Source organism: Vigna unguiculata, chromosome 9, assembly GCF_037176805.1.
Source record: "Vigna unguiculata cultivar grain cowpea cultivar isolate G323 ecotype 2 chromosome 9, ASM3717680v1, whole genome shotgun sequence".
NCBI classification, from domain to species: Eukaryota; Viridiplantae; Streptophyta; class Magnoliopsida; order Fabales; family Fabaceae; genus Vigna; species Vigna unguiculata.
This window is the reverse complement of record NC_140800.1, coordinates 41,142,484-41,164,839: the sequence shown is the minus strand read 5'-3', so window position 1 is coordinate 41,164,839 and position 22,356 is coordinate 41,142,484. Positions and strand designations below refer to the sequence as shown.

Here is a 22,356-nt window from a genome sequence, read left to right as displayed (position 1 = left end):
TAAAAAATTATACATTAACAAAACAAAATTTATATGAACTCAATTAAAAATGCTCAATTTTATAAAAACATGTAAACAATGATTGAACACTCAAAATAAATTCTATCAATAAAAAATACTTAAAATTATAACAATTAAAATTTAACTAACCCTTTATTAAATAATCACAATTATTAATACTTATCATTCTCTAGTCCAATTTTTTTCTCTTGAATCTTTTTATGTTGTTCTAATCCAATTTTTGTCTGTTGAGTTTTTTTATGTTGTTCTATGCGTATTAAAAATATATTATTTTGATATTTTAAAATAATTTTAATATATTTAAAAAATTTAAATTAATGACCATCACTATATCTAATTATATCTTAAAGACGAACAACATAAAAAAAAATTAATACAGAATCCAAACTTATTATTGCTAATATTTTTGCTAATACCACCTCTCATTAAATTGAATAGGGATATTTTAATCAAAAGATATGTAAGGGAAGAAATATTAGGCAGTGAGTTTTTTGTTAAAAGATAAGCATCACTACATTTTAGAGTTTTACAAATAAACACGGAGAGAATATTTTGTGGAACAAATCTAAAACTATTGCATCCAAAATGCCCATTCACAACACTCGAACACAATGACATTCTTATCTTACACTTCCAAACTAAAACTACCGCATCCAAAATTCACGTTCTCAACAATTTACACTGTTAGACGTCAAAAAACAAAAACTGCCATTAATTACCTTTTCACTATTTAACATCAGTTACACTCTATACAAAAAAAAAACGGCATTCTTGACATCTTTTCTGTCCTGTTTCCCTTCCAAAACGAAGTTATCCAACTTCAATTCATGGAATTTGAAAAAGGGCAGGGCTAGAATCAAATAACAAGTCAGGAGGAACACATAAACTGCAGAGCTTCCCGTGTACGGCCGAGCAAACTCAGTGCAGTGGCAGCAATATGGTGTCCACTCAACCCCGCTTGGTCAAGCTGTTCATTTGGTGATGCATGTTCAATATATCTGTCAGGTAAGACAATTGGTCGCCACTGGAAAGTTCATCCACAAAAAACATATCACAAACTTGTGGTCACATAAAACAAAAATCTACTCATAACATGCAGACAACCTATGTCAAAGCTGTGTGTGATTAGAAATGCATCAACACAATATAAAATCAGCAGATCATCTTCAAAACAGTATAAAACTAAAATAAACAATTTGCTACATGAAAGGGACGTCAAGAAATTCAAACAGGTACGTAAATTTGTTAATTTTATATCTTTACGCCAATTATGTATAGAAGGTGAATAGCACATTCATAATCCAAAATATTCTTAGAACCTAGCAGTATAACCTTCCCACATACGTAGCTTGATCCAATTACCTTAATTCTTCCATCCAGCAGTCCATTAACTGCAATAAACTCGGCAACATGGGAACCAAATCCTCCAATAGATCCTTCCTCGACAGTGATTAGAAAAGAGTGATGTTTACACAGCTGCCTCAGAAGTTTGATGTCAAGGGGCTTGCAGAACCTTGCATCAGCAACAGTCACCTCAATGCCAAGTTTTGCAAGGAGTGAATGAGCCTTTAGGCAGTTCTGAACCATCGATCCGTACCCTAGGAAAGCAACATCTTTACCCTCAACAAGAACTCTTCCTCTCCCAATCTGTAACAGATTACAACCACCACAAATTTAGAGAAGGAACATATATAAAAAATATTCTGACAAGTATTTGGGGAAGCTAAGAATGACGCTTCCTTAGGTTTATTAATCAGTTTACCCTATTCAAAGTTTAAGTATAACTTTCAATGTATGGAGAAAATAGAGTGCCGCCTAATTACCTTGATGGGGACTCCATCTCCTCCAGTGTAGCCTTTCCCAACCAGGGCACCCCTTGGATAGCGAAAGCAGACTGGTTGATCGTTGATACGAGTAGCAGTAGCTACCATGTGGGTGAGTTCAACCTCATCAGATGGTGCCATGACAATCATGTTTGGTAAGCATGACATAAAGGTTATATCAAATGCTCCACATTGGAGGGGACCATCAGAACCTACCAATCCTGCACTTGTAATGACAAAGCGCACTGGAATTCTCTGTTGATCAACATCGTGTATCACCTATATGTGATACGTAACATGTTAAAAATCAGAATTGCTTAAATCACATTATTATGCAATGCGAACTGACTATCCATTCTCATGCAAGTAAGTAGGCACTAAGCAGGTACACTTCCACCCACCGCATAGAGCCATATTAAAATTACTCAATGGTGGTATAATGAGACGATTTATAATTACTTTTCTTTGTTATATATTTTTGTAATACGGTCAGAGATCCTCAAGTACCAGACTTCCTGAAGGTTCATACTTTTTACAGTACAATCACTTTCAGTACAGTCCTGACAATTTGACACCCTAAGCACATTTGTTCACTACATGATTTATACCAACCACAAATAATCTATTCTGAGAGAAATCCAATGTTCTATGAACAATAAATCGCAGTTTTCGTGGTAGTTTAAGGCTTTAAACTGATATAAAGTTGAACCTGATCATAGGCTCTTTGCAGAAAGGAAGAAGGTATAATGCAAAATGGCTTCAATCCACCACATGCCAAACCAGAAGCAAAGGTGACTGCATGTTGCTCGGCCATTCCCACATCAAAAATCCTATCTGGAAATTTCCCCTGAAACAATTCAAGGGATGACTCCATCGCTATTCCAGCATGAACAACCACAATATCTTTGTCTTTCTCTGCTTCTGCAACCAAAGTCTCCACAAAGCAATCGCCATATGTTTGAGGCCGAACAACATTATCTGACGAATCATATTTAAAAGGATCTGAAAAGTAAACAGTTACCAATAATAATTATGTGGCCAAATCACATATCAGTCAAATTTTCAAAATGACGAGAAGGTCAATCTCGTGAAGAGTCTAAACTATAATCTCCTGACATTCATAAGATATGACTGTGCATCTAAACAATAATTATATACTAGAAGCCATAAGAAGCCACTGCTGGCTTCAACTTGTATCAAAATAAGGTCAAAATGCTTGGGAATACAATTGAAAGGGATAAAGGAAAACACATGAAAACACTCAGTGAAAATATCTGAAGAAAAATATAAAACTAAATGATTTTACTGAGATTTTAGTTTTGGTAGAGTTCAATGGTGTCTATTAATCCATATATCAGACTCCAGTTACTGATATGAGGTTCATTAGTTTGTTATTTTTTGTTTACATAGTATCGTATCCTTCATAAGCAAGTTATCTTCAAGCTACCGCATTGAATCTATCTATAAACTAATCAGTATACAAAGAGATTCATTTTATTTTCTAGAAAGGCTTGAGCTTTTGAAATAAGAATACAACCACGGGGAAAAAGTAGAAAAAGAAAGAACTATAGTGTAAACACATAATGGCTAGAAAAGCTATTTTGCAAGAAATAACATGCAATGGAACAATGAACACAATATAATTATCATAGGTTACCAAAAGAAATGCCACCATCTTGTTGCCTATCTGTTATGTGACTTTTCTGATTGTTTTCATCTCCCTGATTTTCATCAGTTATCACATGTACCAAGACGGGTCCCATTGAATCCAGGGAAGCAACTTCTTGCAGAACACATATTAGATCCTCAATATTGTGTCCATCCACTGGGCCTATGTAGTACAACCCAAGCTCCTCAAAAAGAGTAGAACCTTGAGGACCTATCATACCACGAGCATATTCATCAACTTTAGCTGCCAACTCATGCATACCAATTCGTTTAGTAACACCCTGTTATAAAGCAGACAAGTTTTCACTCGCTTGAATATGATTTGAATATGGAGTGCAAAGCAATGAGATGTGAAAATGGGATCTAAATGAAGGATCATAATTAAACCTTATTAGGTATCATTTGTTATTATACATACGAAAAAATATATATATAGAAAAGGATGCACATCAAACCACACATTTGTGGGAGTGGAAAGCATATTTGGACATTTATTTATCTTCCTTAGTTGTCACACTATTTTCCACAGTCCCCATATTGTACTAATATCATTGCTCTCTTAATGTACAAACTAAATCCATTTTATACCAAAGTTATGAGTTATTTACCGCTGAAAAACATGCTTCTTTTAGTAGGCTCGTTTCAAGTTGAATGACAAGGCACTATCACATGGACATTGCCTGCCAACAGCATATACTGAAGACTACTAATTTGAAGCTATCAAGTATTCTTTTCTTGCTGAGGATGAAGAAAAGAGGCATACCTTGGCAGCTTCTCTAAATCTTCGGAAAGATTTACTGGACTGGAGCTTGCTCAGGGTACTAGATAGGGCATTGACAGATGTCTTTGGGCCCTCCTCAATTTTTGGAAGTAAAGAGTGACGACTATCATTCAAAATCACAACCATATTTGAGTCTAAGTATCCTGCATTGCTCATTGCCTCATATGCCTGACCAGCCATAGTAGTCCAATTGCTGATAACTGCAACTACACGTTCTTGCCTGCCCTTAATATCCCGGGCAACTGCCATACCTGATAAAATAATACATAGGACTTTGAGGTCATTTAAAATGGAAAATGTAGAAAAAGTACAATTTATCAACCCAACAAATTTACTCAGACCAGTCAATGACAATAAAAACATATGAACAGAGTTTGAATAGTGTTTGAACAAACAAATATTATTAAAAAGGGAAAAGGATTTACAAACTACCAAGTCCAGCAGAAATACTGTTGCATCCATGACCTGCACCAAATGCATCATATTCACTCTCAAATCGGGAAGTAAAACCAGAAAGACCGTTCTTTCTTTTCACTGTTGTCATGAGAGATCGCCTTCCTGTAAGAATCTTATGTGCATATGTCTGCAAGCACACAAATAATGAAATGGCTACATTATCCAAACCAGATCATTCATTGAATTCTTATAAATTGGAATATTCATTGTTCTGTTTCAAAACGAGCTCCTAGGAAACAATGATTTTAACAATTTGCAATTCGCATTCAACTTTCATGCCCAAAATGAGCGAGGAAAATTTAAAACGAGAGGAACACTTTCTTTTTGCATGTAATTTAAAACTCTCACTTGATCCCCAACATCCCACAATATTCTGTCTACTGGAGCATTGAAAACATAATGTATTGCAACTGTCAGTTCCACCACTGCCATACTTGCTTTAGCTGATATTTGTGTACGTAACATAATAGAAGACAAATCTGAACGGATTTCAACTGCTAGTTGTTTCAGTTCCTGCAAAGACAAATATTTAGGGAATGAGATACTTCAACATTGTGAGAGCAAATAATGTAAAAGCAAAACGAAAATGATAACGAGCTTACAGTTAACCTTAATAGATAAGTTCTTCAAGCAAAGAGGGTTTTCAACATTATCAAGAATGGGTGTTGGAACTTTCTCCCAGTAGTAATCATCACTATCTAGCTGTGCACATACTCGATCAACTAATCCCTGCATCCACCGCCCCATTAGATTCTACCCAGTCTTTCAGTAACTAAATACATGTAAATTTTTGCTGTAATACTTTTCGACTGGGAAGGTAAATAATTTTGTACTAGTTAAGATTCCATGTCTCATTATTTCAAAATGGACTCAGTTCTAATATTACAGGATCATCAAAATCCAACATCAAGTGACATAAAAAGCATGTGGAAGACATAATTGTTCAATCAAAGGGTTATCAAATTGAAACTCACATCATAAATAGCCAGGTTAATTTTTGAATCATGAATCATAATTTGTATTGAATCGAAAGATTCATAAACATGAAAAAATAACTTTAAATATATCATATAGTGTTCAAAGAAATCATTTCAAACTAGAAACAGATGAAACAATTTTAACTGTAACTTTTATCAACCGGTTTATTAGATCTGATTTGTGGAGCCTCTAGTTTTGAAAAATGGAAACGATGCAATGAAATAGCCAAATAGAGTGCATGCATTGAATAAATGGTTGACAAGTGAAAAATAAAGTAGCAGAATAATCAAATAGGATGAGCTATGTCGTGTGTTCCTTCAATTCCTTCTAATTTAACAATTTAAGTTTATATGACTTTTTAATTTCTCAAGGGAACTGGTGAAAGAAAAAAAAAATCAAGGATCACTGAATCATGTGATTCATACCAATGATCTTTGCATCATCATTTATGTATTGTACAATACAAAGTCTTTTGAGATTCATTTCGTGATATGAATCATATAAAATCATTTGGTTCACCTCAATGTCCCTTATGTTAAACACCATATCAAGTCACCCAAACTATCCCATTTTGCAGAAACAATGCTTTTATAGAACTACAAAGCATACAAACTTTCAAGTTGCCAGAGTCAATCACTTTTGTATAAAAGACATCAATCAACAGTGCGAACTTTATTCTGCCTAGATCCTCTTTCTCTATGTTCCGTAGCATCTCAATTCCCTCTGGAAACCAGATTTGATTAATCAAAGGAACATTTCACCATGTTAAAAGAGTTAACAAACGTAACTAACTAGACAAATCCTAGTACTCTCACACAAGCAGGGATTGAAATTCAGGTGAATTGTTTCTTCTGCAATTCATGAAACGAGACAATTGCGAATGAGAGATACCTTCGAAGTAGAACGAGGGGACACAGAAATTGTAGAGAGTTCGACGTGGAGGGGGAACAGGGAGGTTGAGCAATCCACTCTTCTACCCAGGGAGTGGAAAGGAACTCCGAAAGGGTATGTAGAAGAAGGAGTAGCAGCCATGGAGAAAGTAGCAACCAGAATGTTGTTACTCTGAAATCTACAAAATTCACAGTTCAAGGAGAACCATGACTATTGAACCCAAAGCTCTTTGCTATTTCGCACGTACAATGATGAATCCAAAATATCAAAAAAAGACAAAAGAAAATCAAATTTGATATGATGGGATAATTGAAAATGGTAGAAAATGAAGGCAACACAAGATAGCGATTAGCCCCTGACGAAAAGGGCCCAGTTTTCCATGGGTCAGAAATCTTGGGAACCATCACAAATTATAATATAACTATGGGTTTAATTTCTCCAACCACGCTTTAATATCTACTTTACATTATAAAGCTAAATCAATGTTTAATTTTATGTTTTTATTTTTTATAAATTTAATGTAAGAATATAGATAAATGTTTCACTTTAATAACTTTTTTGTTACCTTATAAATAAATATACAAATTTTGGATACGAACTTTAATAAAAAAAATTCATTTTGATATTTCGTTAAAAAATTATCTTTATTTCAATATTTATCATTTATTTACGTATCTTAGATGATGATTTGTCTTCCAGATAGTAGTTAGCGGATGGATAACTAAGACTAACATTTATATTCTTTTTATCTCAATAAATGTTTATATTTATTTTCTATCTTCAATACTTTTTCCACTTTGGTGCCTGTGTAAAAATTTTGCTTCTATTTTATTCTTGATGACATTTTTTTATTTTTGTTTATATTATTTATAAATATTTTTAAGCGATTAAAATTTAATATATTTGTGGTGTTAGGACATTGGATCAATAAGTTTAAAGTGGATTGAATCAAGATTGTCATATATTTGAATAATCTTATATTTTGAAAAATTAAGGTTAAGAGAATTCTCTAATGATAGTACAATATTGATTGGGTCGGTAGATAGGTTTAAGATCGACCTCTTTGATTAAATTTAATATTAACTATTGAAAAATTGTGGTGATATGTCTAATATACAATTGTTTAAAACTTGAATTGACATTTTTTAGTTACTAGTAATGATGTTTTGGTTGGACAAAATTCAAAGAGGATGAAAATGAGCACTAGTCTTCCAAAAGATCAAGATGAAAAATGGCATTAATCTTCTAGAAGATGAGAGAGGAGCATTAGTCTCCTTAAAAAGAAGACGATAAAGGACATTAGTTTTCCAAAATATGAGAATGAGCATTAGTATCCTTAAAAAAAAGACGAAAATGAACATTAGTCTCCTAAATGTCGATCTACTTGTTGGTTGAGTAGCCTTACTTCCAACTAATTTGGTTGAGCAATAAGTCTTTCAAATGTCAATCTACTTGTTGGTCAAGCAGCTAGCCTCTCAACTAATCTGATGAGAGCAATTAGTCCCTTAAGGAAGGAAAAAAAAATCGATGGGATAAAGAAAAGCTTCTAAATTTTGACTAGAGTAATTAGTCTTTTAAAGAATAAAAAGGAGCAAAAAAACAATCTGACTTTTAAGGAATAGAAAGTCTCATAAAATCCAATAGCGAGTAGTCTCTTAAAAAGGAGTACAAATTTGATGAGAGCAACCATACCCTTAAGGAAAAAAGAAAAGTCTCCTAAAATTCGATGAGAGCAATCAAATTGTTAAGAAATAAAAAGGAGCAAAAGTCCGATGAGAGCAATCAAACTCTTAAGGAATATAAAGTCTCTTAAAACCCAATGAAAACAATTAATCTTTTAAGGAATAAAAAGGAGTAGAAATCCCATGAGAGCAATCAGATTCCTAAGAAATAAAAAGTTTCTTCACATTTGATGAGAGTAATTAGTTTCTTAAGAAATAAAGAAAATATCCTAAAAGAACAAAGACGATTTCCATAGCTTTTTAAGGAAAGTGATAGTTTCCCAAATTCCAATTTTAGTGGGTCGAGCAAGCAGGTCTCCCAACTCATTTAGTCGAGGAAACAAGTTTATGATGTTAGTTGGTTGAATAAACAAGTTTCCCAACCCATTTGGTTGAGCAAACAAGTCTCCCAAACTGCGATGTTAGTTGGTCGAGTAATTAAGTCTCCTATGAAATCATCTTCTAAAGGAACAACAAGTCTCTTATGAAAAAGTCTTCTAAAGGAGCAAGAAGTCTCCATGAAATCATCTTCTGAAAGAGCAACAAGTCTCCTATTAAATCATCTTTTAAAGAAGCAATAAGTCTTTTGCGACAAAGTTTTCTAAAAGAGCAACAAGCTACCTATATGAAATCATCTTCTATAAGAGCAATAAGCCTCTTAGGAGCAACCAGTCTCCTGAGGGGAAAAAAAAAGACATTCTAAAGTTTGATGGAGCAAATAAACTTCTAAGAAGTGTTTTATACTTTTTTAAGGGATCGAAAGCCAAAGAGCATATATCAGGAACCATTATTTTTACATAGTTACCTTACATTGATGGGTTATTGATAAATAGACGCAACAATCATATCATCTCATCTCATTGATAACACAATTAGATGATATTGAACATCAATAAATGAAAATCTTCACTAACTACTTAATTACAAATATGTAAATTTATAAGGTATTTTTCTTTAACTAAACTATTATCATTTTTAATTCTTAAAATTATGGCAATTATTTTTATTGTGTTTACAAAAAAATGATAGGATGGTAAATAAAACTTGGACTTCCAAACCGACTCCAAAATTTGCTACATTTGATCCGAATTTTTAACTCACCGATCCATTTGAATTCATCCACTACTAACTCTTCAAACTAACATATTGGCCAGAATCCATATTTTTATAGATGTTAATATTGTAACTTAAATTATTTATACTTATAAATAAAGTTTTAATATTTAAATATAGTAAAATAATTTAACATATAAGGATAATGATTACTTTAATTTATTTAATTAACAATATTAATTAATTAATTAAAATTTAGAAAGTATTTACGTACGATGTATTAAAATATAAAAACAATATTAAAAAAAAAAAACTGGCGAGCAACTCACTAACTTATCTTTTAACAAACAAATTAGAATTTTTAATCCATTCTCTCTTACAATAAACCACTTCGCTTCGCTACGAATCACGAATAAGATAAACTAACCCATTTTATTACACCGAAAAAGAGATAAAAACTAATAACTAATATAAGTATTTTTAGGATTGTGTTAAAATGTCTTTTTATTGTTATAAAAAATGTGAAATAGGTACTCTCATACGTAGTGATGAAAAATAAGGACACTCACACAACATAAAAAGAACTGTTAAATAGATTTTTCAAAGAAGAAAAGATCCTTACATACAAAAATGTCATACATCAGATAAATAGGTTAAATATATTTTTAGTTATTAAATTTTGACTTAAAATTGAAATTCATCTTTATTTGAAATTTTAAACATTTTTGTCACATAATTTTAAAAATTAATGTATATTGTCATTTTAACTTAATTACGTTAATTTTTTTAAGTGTCAACACGTTTTATATCATATTAATTTTAGAGTGTTATTTACACATTTGACACATTATCGATCGATCCAGATTAAAATTGCATTTTCTTTTTCATTTTGTAACGACTACAAAAGGAAGTAGTACCTTTTTCTTTATAATACTTAAATAAATTTTTGTATAACTTTAATTATCCTTTTCACATTAAATATTTATACATTAACAAAAAACGAGATACTGATCCATGAAAAAGAAAACAGACTATAAAGAACAAAATATATACAATTACTAGTCACTCCAGATTGGCATCCCTTTCTAGCATTATTTGCAATAAAGAATAACACTTGTATGTAAGTTTATTCATTAGGAAGATTAGTTTAAAATAATAAATACTAAGCATGTGGGAAAAAAATTGATATTAATATTTAATTAAATAGTTTTCTAACCGGTGTAAGTTAAAAATAATTAATAAATATTAAATTTTATAAAAGTTCATAGTTAAATATGACATTAAATTAGTTATGACATTAATAATCATTAATGCAATTTATTTTATTTAGAGAAAAAATATTATATAGTTACAATTTATAATTTATTTAACGCAAAAAAAAAAAGTTAAAAAAGTTAAATAATAAAATAATTTTAACTCTATTATCATTTTTCTTTCTATTTAATTATTTCTCTTTCATTTTAATATTGTTAAAAATATATTAATTAACGAAGTTAATTCTTCCAAATTTTAACATAATTGTAACGAAATCAAATACTATTAATTATACCTTAAATATTACTTTCCTTTAATTAAAATCATTTTTTCTTTAAAATTTAATACAAGTTGTATAGAAAATCACCACCTTTTAGTTAGCATTTAATACCATTAGTTAATGGTCATAAATAGGGTCCTTATTTTAACCATATCAAGTACTCATATTCCTCACCGATTACAATATTTATGATATCAGTATTGTTGTTCTTCCATTCTCATTTCCCTCAACCTGCTAGCTCTCGTAAGTGAACAAGCCATCAGGTATCTCGTTTCATGTCTCTACCTCCAATTTTGTTTTTCATATACTATCTGTTTAAAAAATTTATATTAAAGTAGTAGAAGAAAGTGAGATTTGATTCACTTGCATGTTGTAATTTGATTCTATATTTAATTGATGTCAGATTTTTAACGTATTTCTTCATACCAAAGATATTGAACATAAGAATAAGGAAAAGTCAATAATGGTAGCATAATAAACTCAATTATAAATTATGATAAATTCTTATACTTGATAATATTAAAAGATAATATATTTAAGTCTAACTTAACGTTGTTCGTTCAGATGAGATTTGTCGTTACTTATATAATATTTAGTCTATATAATATTTAATCTATATTGAATATATAACATACCTCTCACGTTTAGAACATTATGAGTTCATGTCGAAGATATTGAACATGAAAATCAAAAGAATCGACAATATTTTATGTTAAAATTAATATTATATTAAAATAACGAGTTTAAGTCTAATTCAATAAATTTAATATTATATTAAAATAATAAATTTAAGTCTAATTCAATAAAAGAAGATTGATCAGATTTAAATATTATAATTTATTTTTTTAATTTTGAATAATCTTTAATCAACATAAAATATAAATTTTAAAATATAAATTTTTTTGAGATAAGTGAGATATTAAATATATATATATATATATATATATATATATATATATATATATATATATATATATCGAATATATATCGTATATGTGAATGTAAAGACTGAAAAACGGCAAATGGTAGCTTAAGATGTAAGAAAAAAACATAATAAATGCTTGGTTAAGCGGTGATTCCTTCAGAACTTAGCATCACAAATGGTTGTGAATGAAATTAAAGAAGGCAGTTATTATATGAGAAGGACGTAGAGTCAAATAAAATAAATATAGCAGGAAAATTGTGTCCACCATCTATTTTTCTTCCCAAGACAATGGGGCTACTTACATCGTCGACATGTTTCTCATGATAATGCAGTTTTATTTGGCTAAAAAGTTAGTCTTTATTTTCTAGAAAAAGCATTTACAATTAATGTGGAATCCATTTTCTTCTCAAATTTACACTGAAAATTAAATTTTCAAATGTGTTTCAACGTAATCATATATATATATATATATATATATATATATATATATATATATATATATATATATATATATATATATATATATATAATATTTATAATTAATTATGATATTTAGATAAGGAGAATGCTGACCAGTATTCTAAGAGTACTGACTAAGGAATAATAAATGTGTTTTAATATCATCATTTCTATATTGAAAGTTGAAATAGTTAAATACAATAACTAAAATAGTATAAATGAAAATAATAAATTTTATAAAGAAAATAAATACTTTTTTAAATTTTTAGACAATAACTTATTGTTATAAAATAAAGACTTTGGAATTTTTAAAGTCTTTACTAAAAAGAAAAAAAAATTAATTGAATCTCAAATTGACACTTTAATTGTTCTTTTCTTTGTAACAATTTTAGATGTTTAACACTAATTTTTGTCGGTTTGTCTATTAATTTATTCTTTCTTTTTTTTTAAATGTTTAACATAATTTTTTTTGTTGGTTTTGCTGGTAATTTAAACTTTCTTATATTTAATTATATTTAATTTTTAATAATATTAAAATATAGTTATTTTATTATTTAATTAGTTTTAAACTTTTACTTGTAAACATTAAATAAAATATTAAATACACATAAACAATATTTATGGACATTTTTGTCTTTTAAAGAAATTAAAGTTGAATTAATGATTATTAGGTCAGATTTTATTTAATATTATTACACTTATCTATGTACTTTTATAGGATCCAATGTATATTAATTATCTTTAACTAGTGTCCTAAGGGCACTGGTTAGCAAGACCTTGTTAGTAATATTAAATTAAGTATGACTTTAATAATTATTAGTACACTTTAACTTTAGATAGAGGATAAAAATGTTCATAAATATTGTACATGTGTAATTGATAATTTATTTGATACACACAAAAAAATTAAAAATAATTAAATAAGTAAATAATAAAATAATTACATTTTAATGTTGCTAAAAATTAAAATATAATTAAACTTAAAAAAACTTAAATTAACAAAAAATAAATTATTATTTGTTTTTTTTAATAATGAAGATAAAAAATAATTAACATAATATTATCTATTGTCTGTATTAAAAAAGCAATATTTTATTTTCTGTTAATTAACTTTTTATGTTCAATTATATAATTTAATTTTTAGTAACATTAAAATATAATTATTTTTTAAATCCTTTTATGTGCATTTGTCAATTACAAATATAAAATATTTATGAACATTTTTTTCTTTAAATGAAATAAAAGTGTACTAATAATTATTAAAGTCATATTTCATTTAATATTATAAACATTTATAGAATCCAATGTTCATTATTACTTTAAATAATGTCTTTAGAACACTAATTACCATTCTTATTATTTTAAGGTCTTGCTAACCATTGTATTAAGGATAATTAATATACACTGCATCCTATAAAAGTACATAAATAAGTGTAATATTAAATAAAATCTGACCTAATAATCATTAATACAATTTTATTTTCTTTAAAAGACAAAAATATCTATAAATATTATATATGTGTATTTAATATTTTATTTAATGTTCACAAATAAAAGTTTAAAACTAATCAAACAATAAAATAACTATATTTTAATGTTGCTAAAAATTAAATATAAGAAGGTTTAAATTAACAGAAAAACCAACAAAAAAAATAGTGTTAAACATTTAAAAATTAGAAGGAAAAAAACAACATAAAAAAGTATAAATTAACAAAAAAACCAACAAAACAATTAATGTTAAACATCTAAAAATGTTACAAAAAATAAAGAACAATTAAAGTGTCAATTTGAGACTTAATTGATTTTTTTTCTTTTTAGTAAATACCTCAAAAATTCCAAAGTTCTTGTTTTATAAAAGTAAGTTATTGTCTAAAAATTTAAAAGGGTATTTGTGTCTTTATAAAATATATTATGTGCATTTATACTTTTTTAATTACTGCATTTAATTATTTTAGCTTTCAATGTAAAAATATTGATACCAAAACACATTTATTATTCCTTAATCAGTGCCCTTACCTGATTATCATTCTCCTTACTAGTATCTATGAACTTTTACCGAACTCAATGATTATTAATTGCACCTTAAGCAGTATTTTAGAAAACTGATTAACAAGACTCTTAAAATAATTTTGATAAAATATTATTAATATAATTTTTTTTATTTAAAGAATACAAATATTCATAAATATTGTGATACAAACACTTTTTCATTGTTTAAATTTATTAAAATTTGTCTATTTTAAAAAGTAACTTAGAGATGAACTTAACTAGATTTCTTAATCGGTATAAGGAATTATATCAATCTTAACATAATTTTGATAAACGAGTACTATTTTAATTTTTGTAAATATAAGCACTCATTTTAACTTTTTTTAAAAGATTTAAGTTACCTTCATTTTAACACACTAATGTTATACTACTTTGAATTAAGAGACTAATTAAGTTTCCTTGTTTCTCAATATCTAAGAAGAAAAAACTATTTTTATATCAAAAGCAAGTGATGACATATATCAAAACATCAAATAATAATTAAAGATAAAATAATTTTAAAAAATGCACTAAATAAAGTAAAAGTAATAAAAATGTGTTCAGGTTTGAAAATAGGAAAGATATTTTTTAATGTTAAGAAAATAAGATTTAAGTCTAACTATAATTTTATTTTATCTTGAATGAACATAGATTCTTTAGAACACTCTTTCATAACTAAGATAAAATTGATACTGAATAACACGAAATCACACTAAAAAGAGAGTGAAATTTAAACCTTACCAATCAATATAAATTCTTCTCCCGACAATGATAATATTTATTCAAAAATTAATTATATACAACTTCTGAAATTCTATGGAAACTCAAAAACAAAAAGAAAAAAACAAAAAAGAAAACAGCTATTTTAATGATCATAACGGATAATGAAAGTAGTGAATGCTAAGGTTGACGCGGTTATGCTGACCAACGACCACAGTTTTGTATGCTGACTTTGTAACCCTAATCATAATTTATTACTACAAATGTGTTCAACAACTTGGCCTAAATTTTGCACGCATTCCTTAATTTTCTGATGCAGCATCAATGTCTTCTACTCTCTCCCTTCGCTTCATCCTCTGCACTCTTCCTCTCCTCACTCTTCCTCCGCCACTCTCTCGCTGACGTCGGCACTGCTGCACACTATGGCCCTCCCTTTCTGCGTAAGTATATCAATGTTAATTACTTCAGATTAATCTTTCATAGGTTACAAAATAACACGTGTTAATATTTGAATCGTGTAACTGTTTATGGTGACACGTGCAGCCAGTGCATGTTACGGCAGAGACGCGTCGCAGTTTCCGTCGAATAACTTCTTTGGTGCCGTCGGCGAGGGTTTATGGGACAATGGCGCCGCATGTGGGAGGCAGTATCAGGTGCGGTGCATCAGCGCTGCGGTTCGCAGAACTTGCATTCCTGGCCAGATGATTCAGATCAAGATCGTTGATCGAGCGCAATCATCGGTTTCTAGGCCTTCTTTAGCTGGAACTACGTTGGTCCTCTCCTCCAGGGCCTTTCAGGTCATCGCCAACGCTTCTGCACCTTTCATTAACGTAGAATACCAACAGTGAGTTCTCTTTTACCTCTTCATCGCTGGTATTAGTTTATTCTCAATTGCGTTTCGTGTTGGTTTCGTCTCGTGACGACGTTTTTAACCTACGTATGAAGATTAGACGTTGAAAAATCAAACGTTGAGTGCTTCTGTTACGACTTTCCTTACCTGCACAAGATTAATAATTATGATTCTAGAATCTTTGGTGAATGGATGATGAGTGGTTTATTGGTTTTATCGATTTAGAGTGAAATAATCTCAACTGAGGATTCTTAATTTGTCGATTTGCAGGGTTTGAAGAGGGGAACAGATTCTTTGGATACATTATTTGTTGGTATTACTCTGAAAATTATTCTCTGTAATGATTGAGTAATATGATGAACCTGCATTTATATTTTAATAGTGGTCACTGTCTGTTGAGATCTACGTGGTTTTTGTTCCTATAACCTGATCATTCAGGTCGGTTGAGTTTAATACTTCCTCTCAATTTAATTATCGAAAACTCCGACGGATTGTTAACTTTTGTTCAAGGACTATTTTCAAAATTTAATAATGTAAAAAAATATATATAGAAAACTAGTTGATACATATATTTATTGTAATGTAAAAATAAATAAGTATAAAATAGAAAACTTTGTGAATACTTTATTTAAATTAGGTGAATTTATTCTTTTTTATAATATTTTAAAAAAATTAAATACAATTTAAAAGGTCGGAAAATACAAAATTAAATGTAATCCAGGTAAAAAGAATTTTTTTTCCTAAAAAAGCAATAAAACTACCTCCAATCATTAACGAAATTAAATGTTTTTAATTAAGTCTTTTTATTTATAGAATAATAAAAAAATTACATCTTTTAATTAAAATTTAAAATTTATATTAAAGGGACAATGTGACAGATACTTTATCTTTTTATTTGCTTTCACGTTTCAAAAAGTATAAAATTTAATTAAGTAAAAAAGTAATTATGTTATTTTTTTCTCTTATGCATTTAAAATCATTTTCTTTTATTTAAGCTAAATAGGTCTAAGTGTCACCTTTACTTTCTTTTAGCATATATATATATATATATATATATATATATATATATATATATATATATATATATATATATATATATGCATCTGCTTAACTAAAAGAAAAAGAATAGGGAAACCAGAAGACTACGTTAGAAGATGAAGAGGTCTAATTCATTTGTATAGTCTATATTATTAGATAAATAGGAAAATATTATTTCAATAGAAACGGTAGTTGCGTCGTGTATATTTTTTATGTTTTATATAAAGAAAAAGCAGGCTGAACCAAAAGTATTTTTCAAATTTATCCATTTTAATAATTTTGCAAAAGTTATTATAACGCAAATTTTCCTTATTATTTCATATGTCCATATCGTCTCAGTTATTGATAAGTATCAAAATTTTGTAGGGTTAAATACGTTGTTTATCCTTTAACTTTTAAAAAGTTTTGAAATTAGTCAATTTTGAAACTTTGGACCAATTTAGTTTTTCAACTTTGAAATACATGAATTTAGTCCTTTTAATCAAAATTTGTTAAATTTATTTTACAAGGACGCTTCATGATAATATTTGACTTAACATTAAAATGAAAATATGTCAAATAATATAAACAACTCAAATACAACCTCTAAAATATGTACGAAACATCAAATAAATCCAACAAAATTTGATTAGAAGGACTAAATCCACATATTTTGAAAAATGAGAGAGTAAATTTGTTCAAAATTTTGAAATTAAGTGATTCCAAAATTTTAGTGAAAATTAAAGGACTAACAACATATTTAATCCAATTTTTTATTGTTGTTTATTCACAAGTTACAAAGTAAAGATTATGATTGATCGGTTACTATTTGATTAACTCTATTCTTTATTCTATGTATTTTTAAATAGTTTTCAATGATGTGATATGATGATCTAATGATGATAAAAATGGTAAATTGAAAGTGAGTAAAAAAAAATTCAAAATATTATTATCTTCTTGAATAGATTTCGAAATATTTTAAATTTAAAGTGATTTTTTTTATTCAATTGAAAAATTTTTTAAGTTCACTTTTCAGCTTGTCCAGGCTAATGTTTACACGTTTTCATTTTTAGCTGATGCGTCAAATGAACTTCTTTTATAATTTCGTTAAAATAATCATGGATAATGATACTATAATTTTCATTTTTTGATTTTCACTTTTTATTTTTTGACTTGATTTATTGTGAGTCATTGATTAATATATTATTATATTTTTTTAAAATAATCAATGATCCATATTAAATTATGTTAAAAAGTAAAAAATGATAGTTGAAGTATCATTTTCCATAATTATAATACAATACATTATATATTATGTTATGTTTTAATATTATATTTATCATTCGTAAATATGTTATTAACATTTTAATAAATGGCTTGTTTCCATTTGAAAACTAGGAGTGAAATTTGAACTCAAGCATTTAGAACGTGTTACGTATCTAATAATGGCAGTTTTTAAGACCCTGTTAATTGTTGGAAATTTGTTAGATGGTTATTTTTAGTGGCATGATAATTGAGATGTCGTTGAAATGAATCGAGTCAAAATATTATTATTTATAAATATAATTGTTTTAAAAATGAATTATTTTTAGAAATTATTTTATAATGTAAAATGTCTAAGTTAATTCTTAAATAGATTCGATTTTCTAATATTTATTTTGGTTATAGTGTAAAATATTAGGTTGAACTATTTTATCTAGAGCTGTCAAAACGGGTCACCCGACCCAATTCGATTTGGTCCATGACCCAATTCGGTTTGGTCCATGACGGATTGATCCCTTAGTGGGTCAACCCAACCCGACTCACTAATTAGCGAGCCAATAAAATTAGAACTCGACCCGACCTACCACGGGTTGGCGGATTAAACGGGAACGGGTTGACTCATTGACTCACTTAATTAAAAGAAAAACACACAATTTTTCTTTTCAATCACAAGAAAACTAAATTATAATTCCGATTAAAATATAAATAAACTTAAATACAATCCAAATAAATTCCTAAATTATGTTAAACTCCAAATATAAACCAAAATCACAAAAATATAAATTACTACCTAACGTTAAATCATTCTTGTCACTTATCGAACTGTATTATTATTAGAATCTTGAATGGATAAATTCACAACATTTTCATTTCTTGAAGCATCTTCTTTATCTCCATCTACAATAAAACAAGACAAAAATAATATTAACTAATAATATTAAAAGATTAAGTATTAAATAATTAAATTAATTTTACAGTACTAACAATAATGTTACATGTTAGTTCAAAACCATACAACCAATTTTGTATTAAAATGAGTGCCTCAACATTCTCTAAAATAATGGAAAAACGATATTTAGTTAACACATGAGAACCAAAACTAAAAATATACTCACTAACAAAAAAAAAAATATATATATATATATAAATTTAATATTTAAAATTTATTAGCGGGTTGGTGAGCCAACTCGGCTCATCACGGGTTCAACCCGAATGAGTCGGGTTTTAGTGGATTAAGTTATTTTTAACCCATACTAAAATTTGTAATTTTTTTTTTCAACACAATCCAATCTAAACCTATGATGAGCCAAGTTGGTTCACGAGTTATAATTGACGGCTCTAATTTTATCATTACAATATACTTTTAAGTAATTTAAATCATAAATTATATTTTAAAAATAATCTTCAAGAGACCAAGAGAGACCATAGACGTCGTGCTCAGAAGCTGGAAGAGAAAAGCGTTCATCTCGATCTTCAAATTTCTTCTCTTCTTCTCCTTCTCCCCTTTCGTATCAGAGCCTTGAACGATGTCGTTTGGATCGTCTCTCTTGTCGCATCCGCATTCCGTTCGATTCTTGTTCAATAACACCGGAAACTCTCGCTTCAAAGCCGCTGCCGAAGTTCCCGATTTCCTCTCCGAGGATTGGTACCTATTTTTCCTTACATATATTCATCCAATTCCATTTTATTCTCCAATATTCCGATTCCAACACCGCCTGCAGGTTCAAATCTCGCAAGAAAAGACCCTTCGGTCCACGATTAGATGTAATAATCACTATCCACCACTTCTCCTCTTATCTTTCCTTTTTCTTTGTTCCTTTTCTGTTTAATCAATGTTTGGTATAGTTTAGTGCAGAAGATGCTGTGCATTACCAGCTCGAAGCCTTGAAGTATAACGACCAACCTCGTCAAGACTATGGAATCGAGGTTATGTACAGGTTCGCCGGATTTGATCCTTTTGAAAGGTCTACCTATTTTGGGCCTTTCTTTGATTTGGGCCAGGTATGTTAAAATTCTGTTCTTCTTTGAAAGTATTTACAGGAAAATTATCAACTTCTGCAGTAAAGTCATATTAATAGTAATTTTTTATTACTTCATCGTGTAAAACTTCTGCATACTGCACATAACACAATCATGGTTACTTTACTATTATTGAAATATTTGTATGTTGAAATTCATGCTAAAGATCAATACACCTCTGCATGTGCAGTTTGAAAGGTTTAGGCGTATTTTTCACCACTCTACTTATCGAGTATTGCTAGGTCACAAGGAGAGAAAGATCATGAGCACTTTGTTTGTCGAGGAGGTAGAATGTTTGTTCTTGTTCAATTTTTTTTTTCTGTATTATCTTAAAAAACTGATGTTATATGGAGTGATGAGCTTCAAATCAAACAGAACAAATACAAGCAGCGGGTTTGGATTCGTGGAAGTCGACCGGAGGAAGAGGAGATATTTCAATTTACAATGGTTCAGGTTTGGTCACGATTTCTTCCGCTACATCGTATCATCGTATTCATGTTCGTGATGATTCAATATCGTGTTTGGTTCATCTTGTTTGCAAAAATTATTGTTTATTTTTGCTGGAAATACGTAATTAGGCATTTTTGTTAACTCTGGATTACTGCAGCAGTATTTAGCTGGTATAATTCTTTTCTTAATTCAATGATAGATATTTCAATTATTGATTTCTTAAATTAATTATAGATTAACCATGTATGCATCTGATGTTTGTTTGTTTGTCACTGGCAGAGGGTTGGTGGATGCTGGGATGGTTACTGGTTGACAGAATCTCTGCTTCACGACACGGATACATTTTCTGGCGGATTAGCTTATTAAGAATCGTCTAATGCAGGAATCAGGTTCACGAGATTACTGTCAAAAGCATGAAATGATCTGCAATAACTATCCTAATCTGTAAAATTTGGCCATGGTTAATATGTAAAATTTGATTATGGTATGGCATCAATAGAAATAAAATAACATCCCACGGCACCACATGTACTTACAAAATATGTTCTTAGATATTAAAATTCTATATTTTACAATTGCTTGCCCAAAGACGCAAACAACTGCGTAATTATGGTAGTCTTTTTTTATGGTGCTACTAGCAATTCAGAAACTACATCTTCTACTGTTTGGTTGTGTGAAGACGGGTCAAAGATGGCCCGATTAACCAACAAGAAACCAAACAGATGCAACTAACTATAATGACACCATTCAACTTTATCACTTCTCTAAAATACATCCAAAATGATAGTTTTCAACGTATTTCACTTTCTTGAATCTGACATGTTGGTCTTAAATTTTAATCAAAATCCGAAAGCTAAGATATAATCAAGATTTTAAGATGACTTTAGCTAAGAATGAAGTGCATGGAAAATATCTGAACTCAAACAAAACAGTGATATTTCCATAACATACAGACTAAAGTTGCAGTGAAGGCCATTCATTTTTAAATTCTGCATTTTACATCAGCAGAACATGGGTAAACGGGGAAGACCTGAATTGTTGTTGCAAGTGAAAAGAAAAAAGAAACATAAGGGCCATTGTAGTTCCCTAAACCAAAGACATGAGTGACAAGAATCTTGGAAAATAGAAAGGAGTTTTGAGCATGTGACAGTGCACAACCACTTCCAATTATTTGTATGCTAACCACACACACATATTGTATATAAATCAAGTCTAACATATCCATATGGTGATGCAGGTAGTGGCCCAGATGAAGGTCACATTCGCTGGCACTTGGCAGCATCATAACAAAAAAATCTCAGTTGTGATTACTAAGTTATTGAATACTTGGTAGTAACAATGACCTCAAAAGACAATCTCTACCTAAAGTGTGTAATTATACAAATGAAAAGGCTAATAGCAAAAACCAGAACAAATGAAAGAGAGATTGAGGGAAAGTCTTGAGACTAATTATATTACCCAAATATTATAAACAGATTTTTGAACGACTTGGGAATGCAATTTTGAAACCTGCAGCCGGGCCCAGGCAAAAAAGCACCTCCCAGGAAAGAATGGGCTCGAATTTACAATCACATATCTATTTATTATTTTTGGTAATAATTTTAAGGTACTCTAAAGTAAGAAAAACCTTCAAATTTAAACAACATTCTTACAAAAGCACTATACTTCACATTAAAAAAACTTTCATCTGGAATTGGTA

General features: G+C 29.2%; 3 protein-coding genes across 10 annotated transcripts; 2 read left to right on the top strand and 1 right to left on the bottom strand.

Annotated features, from left to right (window-relative positions):
* Window positions 1-587: 587 nt before the first annotated feature.
* Window positions 588-6,972, bottom strand: DXPS3 (1-deoxy-D-xylulose 5-phosphate synthase 3). 2 transcript variants are annotated; one of them, XM_028048386.2, is made up of 10 exons: window positions 6,619-6,972; window positions 5,359-5,478; window positions 5,098-5,262; window positions 4,726-4,876; window positions 4,276-4,544; window positions 3,502-3,793; window positions 2,554-2,846; window positions 1,845-2,123; window positions 1,384-1,668; window positions 588-1,045 (listed from the first exon to the last, which is right to left on the bottom strand). In XM_028048386.2, exons 1-10 carry the CDS (start codon window positions 6,757-6,759, stop codon window positions 890-892), a joined length of 2,151 nt encoding a protein of 716 aa, XP_027904187.1. In that variant the 5' UTR covers window positions 6,760-6,972; the 3' UTR covers window positions 588-889. The 2 variants fall into 2 exon arrangements, with proteins under 2 accessions (XP_027904187.1, XP_085522995.1); XM_085666869.1 differs by lacking the exon at window positions 6,619-6,972 and having other exon boundaries at window positions 5,352-5,477.
* Window positions 6,973-15,315: 8,343 nt separating this feature from the next.
* LOC114164523 (EG45-like domain containing protein 2) lies at window positions 15,316-16,287 on the top strand. Of its 2 annotated transcripts, XM_028049233.2 has the most exons (3): window positions 15,319-15,498; window positions 15,602-15,902; window positions 16,179-16,287. In XM_028049233.2, the coding sequence occupies exons 1-3, from the start codon at window positions 15,372-15,374 to the stop codon at window positions 16,183-16,185; spliced, it is 435 nt and encodes a 144-aa protein (XP_027905034.1). In that variant the 5' UTR covers window positions 15,319-15,371; the 3' UTR covers window positions 16,186-16,287. The 2 variants fall into 2 exon arrangements, with proteins under 2 accessions (XP_085522182.1, XP_027905034.1); XM_085666056.1 differs by lacking the exon at window positions 16,179-16,287 and having other exon boundaries at window positions 15,316-15,498; window positions 15,602-15,906.
* Window positions 16,288-19,584: 3,297 nt separating this feature from the next.
* On the top strand, window positions 19,585-21,232 carry LOC114162531 (DNA-directed RNA polymerase subunit beta). Of its 6 annotated transcripts, none has more exons than XM_028046455.2 (6): window positions 19,585-19,833; window positions 19,910-19,952; window positions 20,034-20,189; window positions 20,398-20,493; window positions 20,598-20,660; window positions 20,937-21,232. In XM_028046455.2, the coding sequence occupies exons 1-6, from the start codon at window positions 19,715-19,717 to the stop codon at window positions 21,021-21,023; spliced, it is 564 nt and encodes a 187-aa protein (XP_027902256.1). In that variant the 5' UTR covers window positions 19,585-19,714; the 3' UTR covers window positions 21,024-21,232. The 6 variants fall into 6 exon arrangements, with proteins under 6 accessions (XP_027902256.1, XP_027902255.1, XP_085522445.1 ...); XM_028046454.2 differs by having other exon boundaries at window positions 20,583-20,660; XM_085666319.1 differs by having other exon boundaries at window positions 19,586-19,833; window positions 20,039-20,189; window positions 20,583-20,660.
* Window positions 21,233-22,356: the final 1,124 nt, after the last annotated feature.

What these genes read in the sequence shown, in the direction of transcription:
- DXPS3 (XM_028048386.2), bottom strand. Translation starts at nt 6,759, where the DNA reads ATGGCTGCTACTCCTTCTTCTACATACCCTTTCGGAGTTCCTTTCCAC. An exon ending in GATTTAGAGAAGCTGCCAAG is followed by an intron (nt 3,794 to 4,275) that starts GTATGCCTCTTT and finishes GCTTTATAACAG; the next exon opens with GGTGTTACTAAACGAATTGG. An exon ending in TGCAAAGAGCCTATGATCAG is followed by an intron (nt 2,124 to 2,553) that starts GTTCAACTTTAT and finishes TATCACATATAG; the next exon opens with GTGATACACGATGTTGATCA.
- LOC114164523 (XM_028049233.2), top strand. Translation starts at nt 15,372, where the DNA reads ATGCAGCATCAATGTCTTCTACTCTCTCCCTTCGCTTCATCCTCTGCA. An exon ending in CTATGGCCCTCCCTTTCTGC is followed by an intron (nt 15,499 to 15,601) that starts GTAAGTATATCA and finishes TGACACGTGCAG; the next exon opens with CCAGTGCATGTTACGGCAGA.
- LOC114162531 (XM_028046454.2), top strand. Translation starts at nt 19,715, where the DNA reads ATGTCGTTTGGATCGTCTCTCTTGTCGCATCCGCATTCCGTTCGATTC. An exon ending in CTTTCTTTGATTTGGGCCAG is followed by an intron (nt 20,190 to 20,397) that starts GTATGTTAAAAT and finishes CTGCATGTGCAG; the next exon opens with TTTGAAAGGTTTAGGCGTAT. An exon ending in TTCAATTTACAATGGTTCAG is followed by an intron (nt 20,661 to 20,936) that starts GTTTGGTCACGA and finishes TGTCACTGGCAG; the next exon opens with AGGGTTGGTGGATGCTGGGA.